The sequence below is a fragment of the Filicampus tigris genome, chromosome 2 (genome assembly GCF_054856515.1).
Source record: "Filicampus tigris isolate MCC_2025a chromosome 2, RoL_Ftig_1.0, whole genome shotgun sequence".
NCBI classification, from domain to species: domain Eukaryota; kingdom Metazoa; phylum Chordata; class Actinopteri; order Syngnathiformes; family Syngnathidae; genus Filicampus; species Filicampus tigris.
This window is the reverse complement of record NC_141218.1, coordinates 10,198,824-10,221,580: the sequence shown is the minus strand read 5'-3', so window position 1 is coordinate 10,221,580 and position 22,757 is coordinate 10,198,824. Positions and strand designations below refer to the sequence as shown.

Here is a 22,757-nt window from a genome sequence, read left to right as displayed (position 1 = left end):
AATCCACCCACAGATTTACCCCAGCGGCCTTGTGCCAAGTGAAACAGTTGTCGCACGGGCGGATCTCTCTCAAAAGGTGAATGTGGGCCCGAGCGATACCCACTGTGAGGATGGCGTGGCTATTCACCGCATTAGCGATGCTATCTAATGATATCCCAAACCAGAACTGTAGATTGTGCCTACACATAGACCAGAATATTTACTATTGATTTCGCAATACTATCATTATTATCATTATTAAATGTGTTTTAAACACTGGTATGATGAACAAATTCAGTAAAAGAGGCAATTTTAGTGTGCGTGGTAGGTAGCAGGTACACATTTATGCTGTCAGACTTCACAACTTGGTAGATTTAGATTTAGATTTAGATTTTTAAAAAACACTCGACTTTGGCATTTTTAACACTTTGACTTTCATCTCAGGGCATAACTGTATTTTATTTACGTTGTGGCTCTTCGATTCCCCCGTAATTAACCTCAAACGCCATCAATTGTGGCATTGATTGGCATGAAAATATGGCAAATTGAATTATATCACTTGCAGAGTCTCATTACTTTGACAGCAGTTATTTATTTTTTTATACATGGGCACATGTTGTCCGCGGCTTGGTCAAGGAGCCATCTGTCGCTTTGGCTGCCATAACAACCAAATCCAACTAATACCGCTCTTAAAAGAAGTCACTATCCTATTCACAAGACAATCTTCGAAGATTAGGCTGTCGTAGCGCTTTAAAACACATCGACAAATGTGATTATTGGAATTACATCGAAACATGATTTGCAAGTGTTTTTTTTTTTATTTTATTTTATTCTTATAATTATTCCTACATCAAGAAATACAAACGGTATCATTTCAGATGTGTGCCATGGAACTGGGCAGCACAATTAAGCTGCAGAAAATCCCAGCCATAACCGGGTTAACCAACATATCTTAAGAAGAGGACGTGGCTGTTCACCAAAGGGAAGGCCCTGAGCTTTTTCGTTGGAAGTCACCTACTGTAACTCGTAAATTATATTTATACCCTGCGAGCACCAAAAGCGCAGTGTTGTAATCAATTAATCAGATTTAGAAAACAACCTCCTTTAAAACACTGGTTTAAGCCGACGAGAGGTCAGAGGTCAAACTATAAAGGCGACGGGCGAGGAGGGACCGACTCACTGCACACAGACACAACTACAGAGAAGTCTGACGGCGGTGAGTGAGGTGCTTCTCTTTATGAGGAAATGTTAATTAAATGTCATGATGTGGGAGAGAATGATATTTGACTTGTGTATTTTATTTTCCATGTGCAGACTGCTTTTTTTTCACCTTCAACATGGCAAAGTAAGTGTTTTGATCATTGTCTATGTATACATGGTCATGAATATGTTTTGAAATACATTGCATTGTTTGACATTTTAACCAGCCTCTTACCAGGTTTAATGATGGTTTCTCTTTAATTAAAGGACCGAATTAGGGGTGGATATATATTGCCACAAAAAAAAAAACAATTCAATACGATTCTCGATACATGGGGTACAATAAGATTCGAGGATGTAACTATTTTAAAATATCAGTGAGATTCATAATTCCATTCAATATGGTGTGGCTGTAGCTTTTGTCATGTTTATTAATATGCAAGAACGTATAAAAGCTGTCCAAAGGCCAAAGTATCCAAGTTCATTAAAATCAAAGAAACAGCAAATCATCAGTAACATCAAACCTGTTTATACTTGACGATTCAATTTATATATCTCGATGCATGAGGTGTAATACAATTCAATGATGCAATGATTTTCAAATGGAATGATTTGATTCGGTTTGTCAAAGCACAAATGATTTTCCGATTCAAATCGAATTTTTTTCCTATCCTAAAAAGAACCATAAATGGTAAATTGGAAATGGCCACTTTACACCGAAATACATTTTAAAAGACTTGAAAACCAACCAAGTAGGTTTCATCCAAGATCAGTTTTCAAATCACCAAATCAGCATGTCGACTCATGGATGTTACAGAAATGATGCGGGAATCGAATCAGAAATGCCTTCGGAAAAACAAGCGGATTTGTTCGACGATTAAACACTTTCTCTGTGTCTAACACCTAAATGCTCTCATATAAGGAAAAATCCTGATTGCGACAGATTGTGGCAGTTTGATTGATCTCACCGGGCATGTTTACGATACAGCGGGAAAGGTTTTAACTAGATTAAACGGCACACAACAGACAGAAGAGCTCGGAGGATTAAGTGTTTGCTTCACTGTCTTGTAAGGTTAAGTCGTAGTCTTAATAGCATACCTGTCAACTTATACGTTTCTCCCGTATTTTATACGCTTTTTGATCATTTCAAATTGTGTGCGCCGTATAACAATTTTTGTACGGGGAAAAAAATTTTTTTTTGTTAGACCGATCTCGTCTGGCGTATTTCGGCTCTAACCCGGATCGTCTCGGTCACTGGTAGCAGACGACAACGTCGATTGGCGATATTGTCGCGGTAGTATGTTCCAGAGTAAAACCATCTGTAGAACAGATGAAGTCTGCCAAATCCTGCACTGCTGCGTATAATAAGCAGCACTAAATTTACTGAAAGTGGGGAAAGAACTAAGAAAGATGCTGAAAGAATTGTGTTGTTTATTTGGTCAATAAAATAAACTTGTTTACACAAATTGTCTTTGTTCTTATTCTACATAGTCTGTCTTGCTGTGAGTAAATAGGTGCCGCGTTGTGTTTGTAAGGTTTATTATCGCTTAATAATGGGAATTGCAATCATTAATAAGGAATTGGCTGAGGTTGACAGGTATGTACGGTAATAGTAGGGTGATACTGGTGGATAATTTTTTTAAACTGCCCGTTCAACTTTCATTGAAATAGGACAGCTCTTCATAATGATATCAGACAAAATGATTTAAAGGATTACGTTGGTCTTTGTCAACGTGTGTTTGATTAAAAGTCGGTTTCCCTCCGCTCCAGAGTTTTCAAGAAGACCAGCGGCAACGGACATGTAAGTGGCCTCTGTCAGATAGTTATTACTGAGCACTCATGGGGATAGGAGGAGTGCCGTTGCGCTTTTCCAGCTCCTTAAAATAACCCGCTTTTCCATTTCCCCTCAGATTGCTTTGTACTTGGGGAAAAGAGACTTTGTGGACAATGTGGATTCGGTGGAAGTGGTTGGTGGGTGTCAAAGTTCAGCTTCCCTCGCACGTACTGTGTCATTTTGCCTGCATGAAGTCGAATGTCAGTTGATCCTCTCTCAATCCCAGATGGAGTTGTTAAAGTGGATCCCTCTGGACTCAATGGCAAAAAAGGTACTTCATCATCACTGGTCGCACTTGCGTTGTTCGCCAGAACCAGCGCTCTAGATTGCGGGCGTCTCTTTTGCAGTTTTCGTATACCTCGCTTGTGCCTTCCGCTACGGAAGTGAAGATTTGGACGTGATGGGCATGTCCTGCAGGAAAGACATCTGGATAAATTACGTCCAGGTGTACCCGCCCACAGATGGCAATGCAACAAAATCGCCAATGCAGGAATCCCTCCTGAAGAAAGTCGGAGAGCAAGGGTGTCCCTTCGCCTTCCAGGTTGGGGAGCATCTTCCACTCTTTTAAGCCTACAATCACAATGTCAGTTCTTCATCATCTTGACATGTCCTCCTGGTTTCAGATGCCAACAAACCTCCCCTGCTCAGTTGCCTTACAACCAGGGCCGAATGACAACGGCAAGGTACTGCAGTTGACGTCTTGGTTTTCACGGCTGTTCCCCGCTTTAAACTTCACTCCCGCTTCCTCCCTCTGCAGGCTTGCGGGGTGGACTTTGAGGTCAAAGCCTACATTGCCAACGAAGCAAACAGTGTGAACGAAACCATTGAGAAGAAGTACGTATGCCCAGTGTTGCCCCATCAGGACAGCGTTGTGTTAAGTTAAAGGTAAACATGTCTGCCGTAGGGACACTTGTCGCCTGATGATTCGAAAAATCCAGTTTGCGCCGACCAAAAACAGCGGCGGACCGAAGGCGGATATCACCAAGCAGTTCATGATGTCGGACAAACCCATTCACATGGAAGCCTCCCTTGACAAAGAGGTGATTGCAAATCGTTTTAACATCGGAACCTGATAATTCAGTCAGGGGTGTAAAAGAATCGGGTCGTGTCCCTGTTTGCAGGTCTACTACCACGGAGATCCCATCACTGTCAACGTAAAAATCAACAATGAAACCGCTAAAATTGTGAAGAAAATCCAAGTCATAGGTGAGGAGAAGTCATTTGTTAAGCCTAAACACGCATTGGTCAGAGCCCAGTCAATCTCGCTCTCTGCTCACCATGCATACCGCCACCCGCACTCGCCGCTCCAGCAGTTTTATTAACCTTTTTGTTCCAAAGGTCCACATTGCTTTTGGTCAATCCTTTCAATTTTCTACCACAAACGACTAGAGCACGCTGTCACAAATATTGAAACTTAGCTCATGTATTCCAATATCATCGTTGATAAAGTTGAGAGGTACCGTACATGATCACTGCACTTACGTATTAAGTGAATATGCAATTACATCACATGCATTATTTTTGCATCCAGGTCGGCATTGCAAATGCTAATCTGTTCTCGATTGCCTTACCTGCCTAAATGACGGTTAAATAACATTGAATTTGATTTTTTTAAGGAAAAGCAAGAAAGCCCAGGTGCAGTGCACGCTAATAAACGTGTTTTTTTTCCTTTTAGTCGAGCAGCTGACAAATGTGGTGCTGTATTCTTCTGACACTTACACAAAGCCTGTCTGCATAGAAGACTTTGGGTAACGCTTGTTCACACAACCCCGTCACGCATTAAAATGAAAATATTCTTCTATCATCTAAGACTGTACTCCACTTCTTAACACACAGGGAGACAATTAACGCTAACTCCACATTTGAGAAATCCTTCCAAGTGACCCCGCTGCTGGCCAACAACAAAGAGAAGCGAGGGCTGTCAGTGGACGGGCGGCTAAAAGAAACGGACACAAACTTGGCGTCCACTACCTTGTAAGCCACATCACAGAGCTTTGGGCCGAAGGCTTACGCTGAGCTCAGGACTGTCTTTTCATCCTCTTATTGGGTGGCGGTGATACAACGCCACGTTGTCATCCACTTATCGGGTCTTAAGAGCAAATCCTCAGGGTGTAAAAGGTCAGCTATTTCTGTCTTCCCGCAGGAGTCATGACAATAAGGAGATGCAAGGAATTCTCATATCCTACAAAGTCAAAGTTAACCTTATGGTGTCTGGAGGAGGGTAAGGTTTTACTGTTTGTCATGTAAATTGATTACAGTTTTAAATGAATGAAAATTAAGAGTTTATTTGATTGTTTGTCTCCACAAAAGCCTGCTGGGTGGCCTGACATCGAGGTATATATACTTATATAACTCTAGCTTCATTTCTGAACATCAATGTTTACATATGCATTTTTACTAATGTACATGACTTGTTTTCTAGTGATGTCACGGTGGAGCTCCCTTTGACGCTGATGTCCCCAAAGCCAGCAGGTGAGCTAAGTTTCATCCTCACAATTTACTCATTGAAACACACACACGTCACATTTCATTGATTTACTCTTTTTCTTTTTACCTCCAATGCTGCGTATGGCAGAAGTGTAAGTTAACCCCGGCTGAAGGCAACCACGTCCACGTGGTATTGTGATGCTCGCGATGTGTTGTTTGATACCTTTTTTTCTTTTGTGTGTTTGTGCATTTTGTGAACCACAGCCAATTGGACTAAAGTCCTCTTTAGTTCAGGTGAGGTCCTCAAAGGTGCAGTGCATTCTGCTACAGTGCCAATTATGCCATTTTCTATCTATCTGTTTATAGTCAGTGCAACAACAGCACAACACTCGGGGTTAGATATTCAAGCTAGCTAGCTAGCTAGCAATACGTCCATCCAAGCTAATGTTTTTAACGATCATACGAGTCCAAAAATAAATATACTACTGTTGATTAAAACACAACACAAAAGAGTAACGCAGTCCCAACATTCGAGGCAGTTGACAAAGGCGTTTTGCGAAGCACAGCACAACAGTAAATGCCATTGTTGATGGTCGTACAAGTGTAGAAAAATAAGTCTCATTTGGTCATCAGGTTTATGTAATAAACACAATTTCTATCATCCCTGGCTTACAAGTTTAATTCATTTGATGCTTGTAACTCAAAACACTCAAACCACCTTTCCCCTTTAAAATGAATCTGAATGGCATTTTTCCATTCCAGCTCCACATTGTGCCCCTTCTGGTGCGCATGTTTTGGCCACCGAGTGGGAGTATAATACAGACACAAGCAAAGAAGAGTTTCACAAGTGACTCAGTAAACTGCAGTAAAATTACTTTTTTATTTGAAAAAGGATAATAAAAAAAAAAAAATTAACTTATGATATTCCTTATATTGTCTGTCTACATATGTTGCTGCACCTACTGTGTTAAAATACCCACAGATTCAAGAGTTGAATTTGTAGAAAGCGAAACAAATTACTACGTAACAACACAGGCACTGTGTCAACAAATTTAATGTATAGACAGATTAACAATTAGAGTACCGTATAGTACAGTGTGTGGATTCCAAAAAGCCTTAATTCCCACGTTGTGATCACAGAACGGACATCGCCATCGAGCCAATGGACGAATAAGTCACCCTGATATAGACAGCGGAAGAACAATGGAACTCGACGACAGTGAATGACAAACGACGCTGTGCCCTCACTTCCTGTGCACACACATACAATATATTCCTAGAGGTATTCATCTGTGTGACATTTGATAGCTTGGCAAAGAAATAAACACACTCAATGTTGCTTTGATTCTGTTAATGTCTCCTTAGTATAGAATGTAAACTTTTCTTTCAAATTGGTGCGACTGCCAAAGATGCTCTTTAGCACTAGAATGCGTAGTGACAAATATGATGAGGGAATGTTAATGTGGAAATGAATGAGCGACTGTTTTTCTTTTGAGATAATGGTCGAAAATTAAAAAAAAAAAAAAAAGTTTCCCCGTTACAAACCTTGCTGCCTGTTTTCTGGTATCTACACACTTACTTTTCTTGAAGGGCATTCGCTTTGGGAAAATTGACATCATTGTACGCAAATAGTTGGGTCTATGGAGTGCCTGCCAACCAATCAAGCATAAAAATAATCAACCATGGATATTTTTATCTGCCCATTTATAAAAATATGTCAGTGAGTGAGAAAGTTACAGAGCGCTGCAGTGAGTTTTGATGGATGCACAGATTAAATTTGCCTAAATAGGTTTTAGTATACAAGTGCAAAAATAAGTTAAACACTGAAAGCATATGCATTGTAAAACCTGTTAGCAAGATTTGATTGTGGCTGTACTTCCCTGTTCTCTTGATTGTTCCTCTTTGGGTGCTGTGGTTTCTAAAAACATAAATTAGAGGCATACAATGAGGCCAGAGAGGATTTTTTTTTCACAGATCGTTCTACTAATGTGCTACTTTTAGGTTTATAATGGAAGTTATAACAAAAAGTGTTATGGGGGGGTAGAGGATTGATGCAAAGTCCCTCTTTATAGTAACATTTCAAAACAATACAATGTCTCAACTTTCTGACAAATGACAAATCTATCCATCTATCTTTCTAGCTCAGGGATGGGCAACTTAAATGCAGGAGGGGGCCACCATTTTTCATCAGTGCTACTGGGGGGCCACATATGACCAAACGATGTGTATTGCAGAAGGGCAAGGATAAAAAATACAATTTTAAATATGGACAAAATATGACCACACATGCCAAATACGTTCTCTTAAGCTATTTCATTTTTCTTACTACATTTCTCAATGCATATCAAAAACTTCCCTGATCCTAAGCCAACAACAAGGGTTTGAAGCTAACAACAAAATAACCACATGTGATTTCCCCCCAGTTCCCAAAATGGTCATCTTACACCTACCTAATGATCTATTTATGATCTATTTATCGGCCCTTTCATGAGTCGGTCAGTCCATGTATCTCTCCATCTCTCCAATCAGCCAGCCATCACGCTGTCTGTAAAATAAATAATTAACCACTGTTAATAGTAACCACTGAATGAAATAATGCTAATGATAGCACAATAATGATCTACACGGAGTTACCTAAAACACAAAGACAATTGTTTTTACGGTACTTTTACTGTTTTTATAGCACGAGAGTCCATCACACATGCATTTTGCCAGCTACATACAGCGGGTAGGAAAAGTGCTGCTCATTTTTCTCCAAAGCCTCGTGGTCGCGCTGTTTCACTTTTGTTCGCATGGAGGAGTTTTAAAAAAAAAAAAAAAAAGCAGAGGGCTGTAGTTGGGGGGGGATGACGATCCACTGCTGTGCCGTAACTGCTCTCCTCTCTCCAGTCTAGACATCACATCACAACCCAAAGCCGGCTAGTTAGCTACTTCGTATTTGGTTTGGGCCAAAATGTCGACCACAACCGGCGGCGGGGAGTTCGGCAACCCTCTACGGAAGTTTAAGCTCGTGTTCCTGGGCGAGCAGAGCGGTGAGTTTGGACGTCGTTTGCCGGAGTTGGCGATCGGCATCTGGGATATGGAGGAGAATCGTGTTAGCAACCGGCTAACTAGCTGGTGAAGTTAGCATGCGGCCCAATGAGAGAAAATGAGCAGTTGTCATTCATGGCAACAACACCACATTCGTGCGTTTATTGTTTTCAAGAAGAGAGCAGTGTGGACATTTTGCGATTTTTAGTCCATCTCGAATTGTGATGATGTCATCGGGTACGCAAAGCTACTGAGTCGCCTCTCAAGTTTGAGTCAAATGTGATCTCAACTGTTATTACCTAACAATGGTACGAATAAAAAAATGCCTTACCTTCAAATGAGTGATGAGGGCATTAAAAGTCTTGGGGCGTGTGATTCATTCGCACCTTGACATCAATGAATGTGAAAGGTTAGCGAACAGTAGCTAGTAGCTGTTGACTTTCTGCTAAGCGAGCGAGCTGTACATTTTTAGCTGGAATTATCTTTTATTGACACTCAAGATACTAAATCGACACCGTAATATTAGAGACGGAATACTGAGACAATATTGTATCGAGGCAATGAACCGCGTAAAACATCTCGAGTTGTTAGCTCCTTTTACAGCTGGACCTTGCTTAGCCACGTCGGCCAGTCGACGTTAGGATCGGCCTTCCTCGACATTTTCACGCCGCTGGACAATATAGTCTAGAATAAATTGATTGTGCGTACGTGGTAATACGCTGTGTTTATTTACCAGGCTCGAAACACAAAGCAATCGTGCTATTAAAGAATTTTGGCGACAATTTAGATGTCTTTTTTCGTCCATTTTAGTGGCTCCACCCATATTGCCAGCTCAGCGTGTGGGCTCGACAGTTCACAACAGTGAATCACTTCAGTGTCCCATGAAAAGCCGATTGAGCGTTCATTCAAAGTCGTTGATATCGACTTTGACAGCCATATAGTAGTAGCCTCTTTGCCTTCACTAGTAGACAATTCAGTGCATAAGTAGAACTACTGTGCCTAACTAGTGACGTTTCCACTACTAGTGCCACTTTTGCCCGACTAGTGCACAAACCTTACTAGTAAACTACGAGGCTGCACTAGTAGCACTACTTGGCCCAACTACTAGACATGCCACACCTTAGTAGCCCTCATATCAAGGGTGTAAAATAAATAAGCCATTTGAACAATTATTCAACATATCAACCCAGTAGTAGATCAGCTGTGTCTTGCTAGGAAGGTTATTTGCATACTGCCATTTCTGCAACAACAACTTGGGCATACTGCTGCAGTAAGGTAACTACACTAACTTGGCAAAACTGTGCACTAGTTGGCAACTGCATGTGACTAGTACTACTAGTGGCATTATCAAATTTGAGTAGTTTACATCCAGTGCTTGATGAGTAGTACTAGTAGCACACAAGTGTCAACAAGTGCACACATTTTCTTCACTAGTAACATGTTGCTTCTGGTGTGCCCTCGCCGTTCCACTAGTGCACAGAAATGTCATGCAGAAGTGGAAGTCAGTGGTTGGAAAAAAAAATGTCACTAGTAGAAGACAATTGCTGCTATTGACCTTTTCATTGTTCTGCCTATCTGTGCATCAGTTGCACACTTGTCTGCGTACTACTAGTGGAGTGTTAAGATGTTTATGGAATGTCACTAGTAGTTCTATTAGCAGCCAGTTGTCAACCAGTGCACAGTTTTGCCTCACTAGTACTGGTAATATGTGGTTGTCTTAGTGGTATGGCTGTTGTATGTTGTCAGTTAGCTATATAGAAAGCTGTTTGATCATTTATTTGTTATCCTTGATTGATATTAAGCTAAACTACACTGCCACACTAGTAACATTACATGGCCCAACTAGTAGGCATGGGTCACTCACTAGTAGCCTCCTTATTAAGGATATCAAATAAATAGCCGGAGCATTTATTCAAGATCCTTGATAGCCATGGACTAGCATGCTCTTTGTCGTCACTAGTAAGACAATTCAGCGCAGTAGTAGTAAAACTGTCTTGGTAGTAACAACTTTTCTACTACTCCCATCTATGCATGTCAGACATACTTGGTGTGTGTTTCTTTGTAATTGCGATGACGATGCTTGAACTCTTGCGTCTTTATTACAGTGGGAAAGACCTCGCTCATCACCAGGTTTATGTATGACAGCTTTGACAACACCTATCAGGTAAATACGAGCAGCGGCTGAATACAGCCAAAGACAATATGATTTTGATACACACGTTCCCATTGCAATTGCGAACGTACATACATTGTCGGACACGTTTCAAATAAAGCAAAGCACTATTTTTGATAGCGTGATAAGTGCTGTGGTGATGCTGGAGTCCCTCAACTTGCTGTCTAGTCTTCTTCACGTACACCCTGTGTTGAGGCAGCTCGTTCTATCAGAGCGTTTTACCGAAAAAAGCCAATGAAAATGCACAACACACATCCGCATCGTGCTAAGGTACTTGTCGGACAGCGATAATTGCGGCAATACTCGAACACGTCGTCCCTCCTCTGGTACGACGCTGATGCGACCTCCGCAGGCAAACGATTGCCGGGTAGACGTGCCATTTATACAGCGCGGCGACGCATAAAAAGCTTTTACAAGGCGGTGTAAAAGTGGTCTCAATGGAGCTGAGCTGCAGGAGCAAAAGGGCCGCTGATTGCATGTGTTCCAGTGGAAGAGCCGTCCGTGTATTATTTGTTTGTTTCATTTTCAATTGGCAATTGAAAATCAAAAAACAAAAGCGATGGATGATTTTGTTTTCTACCCTTGTATCTTCTATACTTCTTATCCTCACAGGGGCCACAAGTGGGCTGGAGCACTGAATATTGTGTTAGTTGTCAATACAAAACAAACAAAAATGATAGAATTAAGATTGAGGCCGGATCAAAATTTGGCGATAGGACCGAATTTGATTTGATTTAATCTGTTTTAGTTGCATGACCTGTCAGACAATCACAATCCGTCAGCCTCATTATAACATGGATAGTTATGTATCATATAAAGGACACGCGACTCGACCACAATTTGACCTGTAGACTTGTGGAAAAATTTCAGACTTTTTTTCAAGTATTGTGTGCCATATTACACAGTAATTCTGATTCAGAAAACTTAATTTATCCTCTCAATTATGTCTTGGTTGACTGGTCGTAATGGTGAACAAGCTAACAACAAGCTAACATCTTTACTTGTGCTCTTGACCAAACCTCCATGTCATGTAAACACCGCCAATTGCCTTTTAAAATGAAACTCGCTCTTGTGACCTTTTTTTTATTTTTTATTTGGTATTTTGGATCCGTGCATAAAATTAGTGTTAATAATTTTGGATTGCCAACTAAAAAGAATGGAAATATTAAATAATGCACAGATTATGACGTATCAGGTTTTATTAAATTACGTTTATATATCACGTGTTGCCTCCTATTGCTGTGATGTCAGCGTTTTCATGCAGTGATTGTTTTGCAGGCAACAATTGGCATTGACTTTTTGTCAAAAACCATGTACCTCGAAGATCGTACGGTAAGCCATATTATCCTTCATTTTTTTGCCATTTCCACAATATGATTATTCAACTATGTTAGAATGCTTAAAGCATGCTTTGACTTATGTATAACACCCACCATTTCCACATTTTTTTTTGACCTAATCCTTCAGTGTCATCATTCGTTTTATCAGTCATGATCATATTTTCAGTTCCCTTTTTTTTGCTTTGTTTTTTTTTTTTGTTTGTTTTTTTTTTTTTTTTGCTGTTTCTTCCATCCTCTGTCTGGGTCACGAAATCCCGCCTGTTCCCCACGCGTGCGCATATGTGTCATGGGCGGCTAAAGATTCGGCTGCAGCTCTGGGACACGGCGGGACAGGAGCGTTTCCGCAGCCTCATCCCGAGTTACATCCGAGACTCGGCCGCCGCAGTTGTGGTTTATGACATAGCCAGTAGGTATCACGGCCTTGCCTCGCTTCCTCGTCCTTTGCTTGTACAGTACCGCGTGCAAGGGCATACGATGCAAGAGCGTTTGGTGGTGTGGAACCCCCACTGGACGCCACGGTGAGAGCGTCTCCCGGCATGGCTGCAAAGCCCTTCACCAGCGGTGCCCAGTGGGGTGTCCACGCTCTTCACATGCTGTTGATGAGCGGCTGCATTCAATCTAAGAGGCTGATGGAATGAATCACTCAACATTTCTTCCGATGTCTCCTTGTGGGCGGAAATCCTCTGAATGGGATGTGACTCAAGAATGATTCAGCAGGGCCTCTTTTTTTTTTTTTTTCTTTTCTTGCATTAAGCTGCTCACCTCCACTTCATCATTTCAATGTTCCCCCCCCCCACCCCCCACACATTCCTTTATTAAAAAACAGCTTGGCTTGCAGTTAGTCTTCTATTCCTAGCTCCCCTTTCTTATTCTGCTTTTTCCCTCCCTCTTTATCTCCATTCTCCCTCCCCTATGGTTCCAACCCCGCAGGTCCGACTCCAACTTTGGGACACTGCTGGACAGGAGCGCTTTCGTAGCCTAATTCCCAGCTACATCCGTGACTCTACCATTGCTGTGGTTGTGTATGACATCACCAGTGAGTCAGGGCTGTTCACTAACATTCCCTTTTAGGTGCCGAGGGATGTTGGAGTTACATTAGTTACACCTGCGCAATCTAAAGTGGGATAGCTGCATAGCCATTTTTAACATCTTTACATGTGGGTTCCGCCCACTATTTTAGTGTGTGGCACATTCTAGAGGAACAATACAGTACACCACACACAAATGACCATGTTGTGACAGTACCAAGACTGACCTGTGGAGGCTGCAATATTATCTGAAAAAAAAACCCAGCCATATTATTGCCGTAATTTTGATATAAATCTATATATATTTTCAAAAGCATGAAGAAATACAAAACTGGCACAACACAACAATTACTCAGTCACAAAGATAACTGAAAAACTTAAATTTACCAGCTGTTAGTAACACCGTTTTTAACAGAGCAAAATAATCGGCAGTTTCAAAAGACTTAATTGTGCAAAAAGTCAAATGAATAACATGCCACCTAAACATTGCATGGTTCAGAGTATGATCAAAGTAGAAAAAATAGTCACATGTAGGCTTCACTTGAATAAACTATTCAATGAGTTCCTGAATTGGAACGACTCAGGAACTTTATTGTCTTGTGCATAGACAAACTATCTTGTGCATTTGTCAAAGAGAAAAAAGTCTCTGTTCATCTTTTTGTGAATTATAAAATGATATAGTGGGTCTGTTGTCCATATTCCGATCACGTAACTTTTCACAAAAATCGGCCGATCATGATCGGTGCCCGATCGATCGTAGCATCCCTAGTACATATTATATTGTGTGTATACAGCATATTGTTGTATATCGTCGCTGTCCTGTGAAAAACACTTATGTCCATTTTTTTTATTTTTACGTGAATGGTGTTTCTTTTCACTTTGGCGGAATCCAGTTCAAGAGCTGTATCAACAATTCTGGAAACTGTCTAATAATGCTGCCTTTTCATCAGATTCATTTAACAATATGCTTATTTTTGTGATAGTGCATCTAAATCAAGTAGTAGCCAAAATATTACAACCAGTACAGTTCTCCACAAATAAAAAAAAAATACTACTACATTGATAGACATTGTTATATGAGCACCTCTCACAAAGCTCTCGTATCGATGTTGCTGGTGTACCTAATGTTGTGTCCACTGGGTGTAAGTATTGTCACTTGGAATTCCTCAGAAATTGCATTTCCATTTTCCAACTCTTAATACTTTTGCTTACTAACACAAGTAGCCAATCGGACGTACGTGAAACTAATACTTGCTTCAAAGTAGCTTCAAAATGTTTAGAGGTCTACATGTAGCTTGTCTGTGTGCTCTGACGTTCGTCATTTCCTTTTACTTTCAGATCTCAACTCCTTCCAACAAACCTCAAAGTGGATCGATGATGTACGGACAGAGAGAGGCAGTGATGTCATTATCATGCTCGTTGGGAACAAGACAGACCTGGCAGACAAAAGGTTTGACCTTGTGTTGGATGTGTGGATGGCATTGGTGTTGGCCATTATTATTTTACACAATGTGGTAAAATACAATGGAACCTCCGATCAAGCACGATTCGTTCCAGGAAGCTGGTCAACTTCCATTTTGTTCACATTTGAAGACAGTTTTCCCCCATAAGGGAGGAATACTGGTCTACTATGAAGTTCCACTAAAAAAAAGTAAAACTTGAATTCTTCTTTTAACACGACACATTGAGGCTGGTCCATGTTTCAGAACAAGCACTGCAAATAAAACCTCAAACAGCCAAAGAAAAAGTAGAAACCTCGGAACGTTCATTCCCGGAGGTTTCCACTGTCGTTTGTTTTTGTTAAACCTCTTCTGGAGCCTGGAATCCCACATTTCCCCCCTGAAAGTGCACCTCATTCGTCTTTGTTTTGTCTTTATAATTTGCCACTTTGAATATGATTCAGTACGTTTTACAGTGAACCTCTGTTATATCGCAGTTGATTTTTCGCACTCGCGGTATAATATCGATTTTTTAAAATTATTTTTTATATTGTTTTTGATTGGCTTTCTACAGAATACAGGCAAGTCTGTTATGAGCCTTCAGTGTAGTGCCACAATGAGCTACCATAAGTCGTTGTTCCCATGGTGCAAAGAGTAAATTTGCCTGTGAATTTTGTCGTATGCTCTGTTTGTATGTATTGCCGCTCCGTGTGTGTTAAAGTAGCATTGTTTTGAAGGTTTGTGATTACTGGAACATCGATGCTAATTCCTGTTGGAATGTCTATGGCGTTTAGTATTTTATGTTGGTATTTTATGTGGACTTTTGCTTGAAGGGGAAGTCAACCCAAACGTTGTTGTTGAATATGTTCTATGCAAGCCCACAAGGAATTCTGATAAATATTGCGTTTGTGGAATAAGAGTTGATCCACCCGTTTTTAGCCATCTCTGGGGGCGGCCATTTTGTCACTGAAAATTACATCACAACTGCTCAAGGCCCAGGCCGTTACCTGAGCCCTAAGCAGTTGTGATGTCATTTTCAGTCGACAGAAGTGATCCACCCGTTTTTAGCCATCTCTGGGGGCGACCATTTTGTCACTGAAAATGACATGTCAGGATTTTCAGTGACAAAATGGCCGCCCCCTGAGATGGCTAAAAACGGGTGGATTTGGCTGCTTAACTCATATTCCACAAACGCAATATAAATCAGAATGCTTTGTTTCAACTAGTGGGCCTGCTGGGAATATATTCTTGAAAAAAATGTGTTTGGGTTGATTTCTTCCTTAAGTGTGTAGAAGGGGCAAAACACTAAGCAGAGAGCAGCGTGCTATCGACGAGCCCATTTTCTGTGACGGTGCTACGACATAACACCATTTAACCTTGCGCTTAGTGGGCATTTGTCGTCACGGCACCGCACTTCAAATTGAAAAATGTTCAATGTGGGAGCGGCGTTGCTGCGACGTCAGACGGCGCATCCAATACGAGAAGTGTTGGCAGATGATTTCAGAGCGCGAACCGAAAAAGATCTCGGCTGACTTGTACAGTAAACGGCATCGAGGAAGTATTTATAAATGACTCCCCAGCCTTGGAACACAAAAAAGACGTGTCGTGTACTTCGCGTCCAAACCAGTGGGAAAAGCCCCCCAGGCTACTTCCTGCTAGGCTGCTTAGCAACCACTTCCAAATATTTTTTGCGCCGTCCGACCTTCAGAAAGCCAAGTGCAGTGTGAAAATTTGCTATTAAATCAAAAAAAAAAAATCTTTTCATGGTTTCTCTGTATCGCAAATGTTTATAGCATGTTTATCGCGGGTGGGTCTGGAACATAACCCCTTTGATAAACGGGGGTTCACTGTCTTTTTCTTTGCCTCAGATTTGTGTTATTTCCTCAGTTTCATTCTGTCATTTTGATTTGATTTCATTTCTGCGTGTGTGTGTGTGTGTCTGTTTGCATGTGTTTTTTGGATTCTCCACCTTGTCTTCTCCCCACCCACCACCTTCCTACACCCCACCCACCACCCACCGCCACCTTTGCCGGCAGGCAAGTCTCTGTTGAGGCGGCAGAGAGGAAAGCTCGAGAGCTCAATGTGATGTACATAGAGACCAGCGCCAAGGCTGGCTATAACGTCAAACAGGTTGGTGGCGGCTGGCGAAGCGGCCATGTTGTCCGTCATTGCGACTCCTCCGTGTTGTCACTCTCTGGATCGCCGCTTAATCAATGCGACGAGTCATTTTCCTGCAAGCCGGCATAGCGTCGTCTTCGCTCTCGCTTTCTGTGTCCGTTATAACCAAACTAACCTCTCTTCCCTCTCAAACAAAGACTCAGCAAGCGTTCTTCTCTTTCTTCTCTGCTCTCTCCTTTCGGGCCTGTCTTCTTTGCAATGGTTCCCCCTATCCGTGTCTACCCCTCGGTCCGCGTGGCCCCCGCCCGAGCAGACAGATCACCACGGAGGAAGGCGAGCAGAGAGCTAAGGAACTGAATGTCATGTTCATTGAAACCAGCGCAAAGACTGGCTACAATGTCAAACAGGTAGAGATTCCGCTTTGTCTGGCTACTCACTAACTATGCTGATTCTTGCCCTCCAGTTTCCCACTCTCCTTTTTTACTCCCCTTTTCACTAACTCGCCTTGTAATATACACAAATTCATAACTGTTGACTTTGTTGTTCGCTAAGTCAAAGGTTCATAGATTGGGGTCCAAAAATAATTTGCAAGCATGATCATTAAAAAAAAAAAAGGTTTACTGATGTTCTGATAAAACAACATAAAGCAGTTAATTCACCCTACCTAAGTTTGGGACTAATCAAAGGTCGGAAATTATGTGTATCATTGCATAAATCTGACGTCCCAGCCTGAATAAAGGAGAACAAAAGGCGTAATAGTACGGAAATATTTTTATTTATTTTTTGTACAAAAGGCGTACGCTGTTCCAAGACGATAATCCTATTTCTTTGAGAATAATGATGCCTTTTCAAGACTTGAAGGTGTAATATCACATGAATGAAGTTTATTTTGAAATGTACTTTTTAAAATATGACTTTAAACTTTGACTTTATTATAATGTGACTATTTGGGGAAAATATGACTATCCACATATGATTGTTCATCTCACTAAAATATTGTAAAAAGAAGACTTTATTTCTTTAAAAATTATGACTTTATTCTATGGAAGCCTGTTTCCACCGTTAAAAAAAATTATATTTTTTTCAAGTTATAATTAGAAGATACTAAGCCATAAAATAATTATAACATAATGACATCCGAAGTAAAATTATGAAATACTAATTTATAATTATGAAATAGTATCTCATAATACTGAGATACTAAAGTGTGTATTGTGACTTAATATCACACAATTATGACTTAGTTTCTTCTTATTATGACGACTAAGTATCATAAAAACTTAACTTTAAAAAATGGGTCTCCTTATTATTCTTACATTATAATTTTTACCCAGTAAACATCTGGATTTTTCATTACATTACGCCACTTCGATAACGCCACTGTCCAACAAATGGAACTCTGTAAACCACTTGACCCATTGTCTGACAAACCTTTCATACATTTCTACAGATTTTGAATATCTTTGGTTTAAAGTGCTATTTATGGTTGTATATTTTTATCTGCACGTTGACTCAAAACATTCTTGGCTGATTTTGATGTCTTTGGTTTTGCAGCTGTTCCGCCGTGTTGCGGCTGCATTACCTGGGATGGACAGCACAGCGGAGAAAAGCAAAGAAGACAGTATCCTTCAAAAGTGACAGTTGGTTCTCAAACTGCTGTCTGTGAGTTGCATCGTGGCGGTCCGCAAAATAATTAGCAATAAATTATGTTGCGAAATTACAGCAATAAATACACACCGTAGTTATGTTTAATTGCTGTAAGTATTATTTTGTAGGGTGCGAGTGAAAGTTCAGTCGGACTGGGCGAGTCCGACGGACGGCCATTTAAAAATAGAGGTGGACTGGCCTATAGACAGATACTATTTTTTTTCCCCGGGGAAAAAAGACAAATGACGGACGACGGAAGGGTACCCACGCTGCAGACGGATGACGAATAGCCAACGCTTAATTTTTAGTAAAACGCCCAGCTCTGAATATTAGATAGAATTTGTTTTTATGGAATTCAAAAATACGATTTTCCTACTTAGCTAAACTTTGACTTTAATATAATATTACGACTTTACCTTGAGAAACATAGAGCTGTAGCCTCAAAACATTTCATCTTAACAAAACACTGGATTGTGTTCTACAAAAAAAATTGTCACCATCGTTTTACTTTTTTTTTTTTCGAAAATGGTTGTCAAATTGAATTAGCATTAATAATATGAGAAAAAAAACAATCTCTCTAGACCCCAACATTTTGAGAACCCCCGGTATATTTCCTTTTTAAGTATTGTTTCATCTGTTAAAATAAACAAAGTTGAAATAGCAAAGCTAATAATTTGCAAACTCATGCCCGACCGACATTGCTTAACTCCAACTCCCCTCAGTGATCGACATCAAACTGGAGAAGCAGCCAGAGATGACTGTCACCGAGAGCAGCTGCTCGTGCTAGTACACGACACTCGAACCCAGCCCATCAAGCCTGTCTCACCCACCACCTGCCCACCCCCACCCTAAGCCCCCGCCCCCTCCTCCACCAACAGCTTGTCTCTCAGTGGCCACTCGGGGGAACAAACACTGGAGAGTTAGCAAGCGCGTGGATGTGCGTTACTGAATCCAAACACAGAGTCCACGTTGAAATCAAAGGGATACGTCAGCCGATGCGCGTTTTCAGTTTGATGACTTGCATGGCATTAAAGTATATACATAGAAGCGCCGACTGACTTAGCTAACCGCTTTTTGGGTTATCGCACAAGCTCAGAATCTTCGTGCTGTGACTCTTTTTTTTTTTTTTTTTGGTCATTGTTGTCACGTAAAACACTGCTTTGGATTGTTTAGGTGACTCTACAAGTTTTGGTTCTCAAATTTTTTTGGGCATCTGCAATAGAGAAGTTCTAAGATGGCTGCTTATTTCTTAACTTCTATGTTGTATTTTAAGGAAGTAGAGACAGGATCTTACTAATTGTCACACAAACTTCACACTTCAGGTTTTTGTCGCATTTTAACACAACACAGCAGGAGGCGTCAGCGTGTGATTAGGCTTTGTCATATCCATCTTAAGGTCCGTGTACTGTACTAGTACACTCTTGACACTCACTAGTAGGATAATTTAACGCAGTAATAGAATGACTGTCTAACTAGTAATGTTTTTTTCTTTCCTCTAGTGCCATGTTTGGCCTACTTGTACACTATTAAAACTTATTAGTAATCTACTGTGCTGCACTAGTAACATTACTCGTCCCAACTAGTAGGCATGTGTCACGCACTAGTATCCTCCTTTTGAAGTATCTCATATGGCTTTCTATAAAACAACTATGTCTTGTTTTTGTCCTCTACTAGTGCAATTTTTGGTGCTAAACATTACTAGTAAACTACTGTGCTGCGCCGTGAAGCACTAGGTGATAACGACCACAAATTCATTAGTCATTAGGAGTACTAGTAGTCAACTAGTAAGGACAGAGGATGCTGGTACATATTGAATAAAAAGTTGAGCAGCTTGCCATAAAGTCATTTGAGCATTTATTTAATATCCTGCTTAAGAAGAATACTAGTGCCTGTCACACACACTACTAGTTTGGCCTAGTAAGGCAGCACAGTAGTTAACTAGTATGTTTTAATTGCATATTTGGGAAGCCAAAAAGTAACAGCAGTTGTGGGAAAAAAAACATTACTCGTAAAAATCATTTTACTAGTGCGGTGAATTGTCTTACTAGTGAGGACAGCGCATACTAGTACAAGGACCTTAAAAATGAATATCAAGGAAATAGAATAGAGAAGTCTCAATATCTGCAAAAAGTATCGACAAACTTGGGAACTATTTTTTTTTGTCAAAGCAGTTCCAAACCACAATGCCCCCTCCACCACACTGCACTATGTACGTGTGCATCACGTGAGACCCGATTCCAAGCGGTTTCGTCAAAGTAAAGCCATCCCGTGTAACCCCAAACTGTCCTCTTAACACCCGTAGGCACCCATATGATATTTTTTACCATACTAACAAGGACGTGAGGACTAGTTACTCACTAGATTACACTTTCCAAGAGTCCTGTCATGCCATCGATCCTCCGTGTTGTGTTGATCACATTTATATCGCAGCGCATGCTCGCCATGCAGGATTTCTACGGACGACGACACAGATGCCTTGCTTATTTTGTTCACCAACGTTGTGCACTGAATCAAGCCACAAATATTGTTATATAGACGAAAGGGGAAGCCGGCTGACTGGTTGGTGGCTTCGACTCGTCGTTGTTTTCTAGAGCCGGTCGACGAGAGCATGTCGTCCTAAAAGAGTTCAATTGAAAAAATGCTTACTAACACTCCCGCTGTAAAAAGGCCACGTTAGTCGCAGTATCGCTGTATTGCTATTATTGCTTGTCTAGGACCGTTGTTTTTATGTGATTATTTATTCAGTAACTCGGACATACACATGAAAATTGTTTGCTTGACCAAAAGTACAAATGCTGAGGCGCATGTCAAAAAGCTGTTTTATTTATTTGCGTGTCTGCCGGGGATCCTCACTCTCTCACTTCAAGGCATTGTTGTACAGCTAGAAAGTACTTCTTGCGGTTTGTTGTCATGGTAACACTGTTTACAGTCAAAGCCATAATGGCCACACAAACACACAGAGTGAACCACAAACCAATTCTTTAGCCATGGCGCAAATTAACACATTGGTCCTTCTTGGCTGTCGCTGGTTTTGAAATTATATGTCGACATTTTAAGGGGAAAAAATTGATTTAGAGCTCTTCTATGACTTGCCACAACTTAATACTCATCTTTGTGCTCTTCGGAATCGTGTCTGTCCACTTGAACTATGCTGTCTACTCGTGTTTAGCAACGTTGTGTGAATACTATTACTATCTGGTGTGTAAAAAGGAGAGTTGAAGGCACACAAGTGTAGGCCTATCACATGGAATACAATAAAGATTATTTCACCAAAGAGTATTCTTGAAGCTTCATTTTTGATTATTAATTATGGATTGTTTTGTACCCCCAAAAAACACATGCAGTTGCAACCCTGAAATTACAGCTGTGTATCTAATTAAATTGAACGTTAGGAGTTGAAGTTCACCGCCATCTTGTGGCATCTATTGGAAATATCAAACTTTAGAGGGCATAACTCCAAAGACCTAAGGCCTCATAATTTTACACCCAGAATTGTGAATTTTTACATAGCGTGTCCGATAAGCAAATAAACATGAAAGTGTAAAACGGTTAATATTAGTTGAAGCAGACTGTATATTCGGATCATATTTTAATAAGGCCATTTCATTCAGGAGTCATTTCATTTCGAAAGGTTCACATACTTTGACATGCACCTTTGCTGTTTGTTAGCAACCACACAGGTACCCACACTGTCATACTGATTAACTGGATCTTTAACAACTTCACAACGAGCTGTGGTATTGTCAGAATGACAACAGTGTTCTATATTTTTAGTCCCATTCATACTCAGTGGAACGTTAAGATTTCGTCATGATGTTTTGGTTTCAGCACTCAAGGTATGGGGAGCTCGTCACATACTGTCCATGCGTGTCACATATTGAGAAATCATAGACCGAAACTACTGTATACTTGGGCACTATATGTAACACTATTATGACATGAAGGTGTGGCCACTTGAGCAAAAGACTACAGTGAGTAAGCAAAAAGCACAGGTGCCAAAAGTAATTACACTTGGTACTTAATTAGAATTACTGATACGTGTGTTTAAAAAAACTGGTAAAGGGTTCAATTCGACTCCTTAAGTATAGGTAAAGCAAGGGACTGATGGGAAACCCCACCCGGGGGCAAGCCGAAAGGCAAAACAAGTTATATGTGTTATTTCAGTATTGTATATTACATTATTGTGATTTACTAAATTACACACTGCTATCTCGACTCGGATATGGCATATAGGGAAATGGCTACAAAGAAAAACAACAAGCGCATAAAAGAGTGAGTTCACTATGATTCTCATTTCGCAATTTTGCCAAACATATGGAGCACACTTTGGCTAGAACCACGTCGTCCTGCACCTGACAGTTCCTAGAAATGGTGCGCTCGATTATCTACCCAGATGTCCAAAAATACAATTACACATACTAAATCATTAATTTGTATGTTGTATGTATATTCTACAATCTATAGCAACAACAGTACGTACGTCGTGGCCATTCATTATTAGTATTCCGTGCAAACTTTATACCAAATACGTTGCCATAAATT

The 22,757-nt window shown here is 40.6% G+C and overlaps 2 protein-coding genes and 1 long non-coding RNA gene across 9 annotated transcripts; 2 read left to right on the top strand and 1 right to left on the bottom strand.

Moving 5' to 3' along the window:
- Positions 1 to 1,094: 1,094 nt before the first annotated feature.
- On the top strand, positions 1,095 to 6,779 carry arr3b (arrestin 3b, retinal (X-arrestin)). Of its 3 annotated transcripts, none has more exons than XR_015085766.1 (17): positions 1,095 to 1,195; positions 1,294 to 1,324; positions 2,950 to 2,980; positions 3,090 to 3,150; positions 3,240 to 3,284; positions 3,361 to 3,554; positions 3,637 to 3,696; positions 3,771 to 3,847; positions 3,918 to 4,053; positions 4,135 to 4,219; positions 4,689 to 4,761; positions 4,850 to 4,987; positions 5,157 to 5,234; positions 5,324 to 5,347; positions 5,436 to 5,485; positions 5,589 to 5,734; positions 6,581 to 6,779. XR_015085766.1 is itself a non-coding variant. In XM_086024105.1 (16 exons), the coding sequence occupies exons 2-16, from the start codon at positions 1,317 to 1,319 to the stop codon at positions 5,594 to 5,596; spliced, it is 1,068 nt and encodes a 355-aa protein (XP_085880231.1). In that variant the 5' UTR covers positions 1,095 to 1,195; positions 1,294 to 1,316; the 3' UTR covers positions 5,597 to 6,101. The 3 variants fall into 3 exon arrangements, 1 of the variants encoding a protein (XP_085880231.1); XR_015085767.1 differs by having other exon boundaries at positions 1,151 to 1,204; XM_086024105.1 differs by lacking the exon at positions 6,581 to 6,779 and having other exon boundaries at positions 5,589 to 6,101.
- LOC147151337 (uncharacterized) lies at positions 6,477 to 9,595 on the bottom strand. Its single transcript, XR_015085769.1, has 4 exons — positions 8,802 to 9,595; positions 8,164 to 8,512; positions 7,891 to 7,985; positions 6,477 to 7,358 (listed from the first exon to the last, which is right to left on the bottom strand). It is a non-coding gene; the product is annotated as an uncharacterized LOC147151337 (long non-coding RNA).
- Positions 8,246 to 21,489, top strand: rab41 (RAB41, member RAS oncogene family). 5 transcript variants are annotated; one of them, XR_015085768.1, is made up of 9 exons: positions 8,251 to 8,472; positions 10,576 to 10,634; positions 11,922 to 11,975; positions 12,914 to 13,019; positions 14,350 to 14,461; positions 16,487 to 16,580; positions 16,882 to 16,975; positions 18,123 to 18,189; positions 18,938 to 19,016. XR_015085768.1 is itself a non-coding variant. In XM_086024109.1 (8 exons), the coding sequence occupies exons 1-8, from the start codon at positions 8,394 to 8,396 to the stop codon at positions 19,000 to 19,002; spliced, it is 636 nt and encodes a 211-aa protein (XP_085880235.1). In that variant the 5' UTR covers positions 8,246 to 8,393; the 3' UTR covers positions 19,003 to 21,489. The 5 variants fall into 5 exon arrangements, 4 of the variants coding, with proteins under 4 accessions (XP_085880235.1, XP_085880234.1, XP_085880233.1 ...); XM_086024109.1 differs by lacking the exons at positions 12,914 to 13,019; positions 16,882 to 16,975 and adding an exon at positions 12,284 to 12,389 and having other exon boundaries at positions 8,246 to 8,472; positions 18,938 to 21,489; XM_086024108.1 differs by lacking the exons at positions 12,914 to 13,019; positions 16,487 to 16,580 and adding an exon at positions 12,284 to 12,389 and having other exon boundaries at positions 8,249 to 8,472; positions 18,938 to 21,489.
- Positions 21,490 to 22,757: the final 1,268 nt, after the last annotated feature.

Bases quoted from the DNA above. Each gene is read 5' to 3' on its own strand.
- rab41 (XM_086024109.1), top strand. From the start codon at position 8,394: ATGTCGACCACAACCGGCGGCGGGGAGTTCGGCAACCCTCTACGGAAG. The intron at 12,390-14,349 runs GTAGGTATCACG...TTTTACTTTCAG, and splicing joins TGTGGTTTATGACATAGCCA to ATCTCAACTCCTTCCAACAA. The intron at 14,462-16,486 runs GTTTGACCTTGT...CTTTGCCGGCAG, and splicing joins ACAGACCTGGCAGACAAAAG to GCAAGTCTCTGTTGAGGCGG.
- arr3b (XM_086024105.1), top strand. The intron at 3,848-3,917 runs GTACGTATGCCC...TGTCTGCCGTAG, and splicing joins AACGAAACCATTGAGAAGAA to GGACACTTGTCGCCTGATGA. The intron at 4,762-4,849 runs GTAACGCTTGTT...CTTAACACACAG, and splicing joins GTCTGCATAGAAGACTTTGG to GGAGACAATTAACGCTAACT.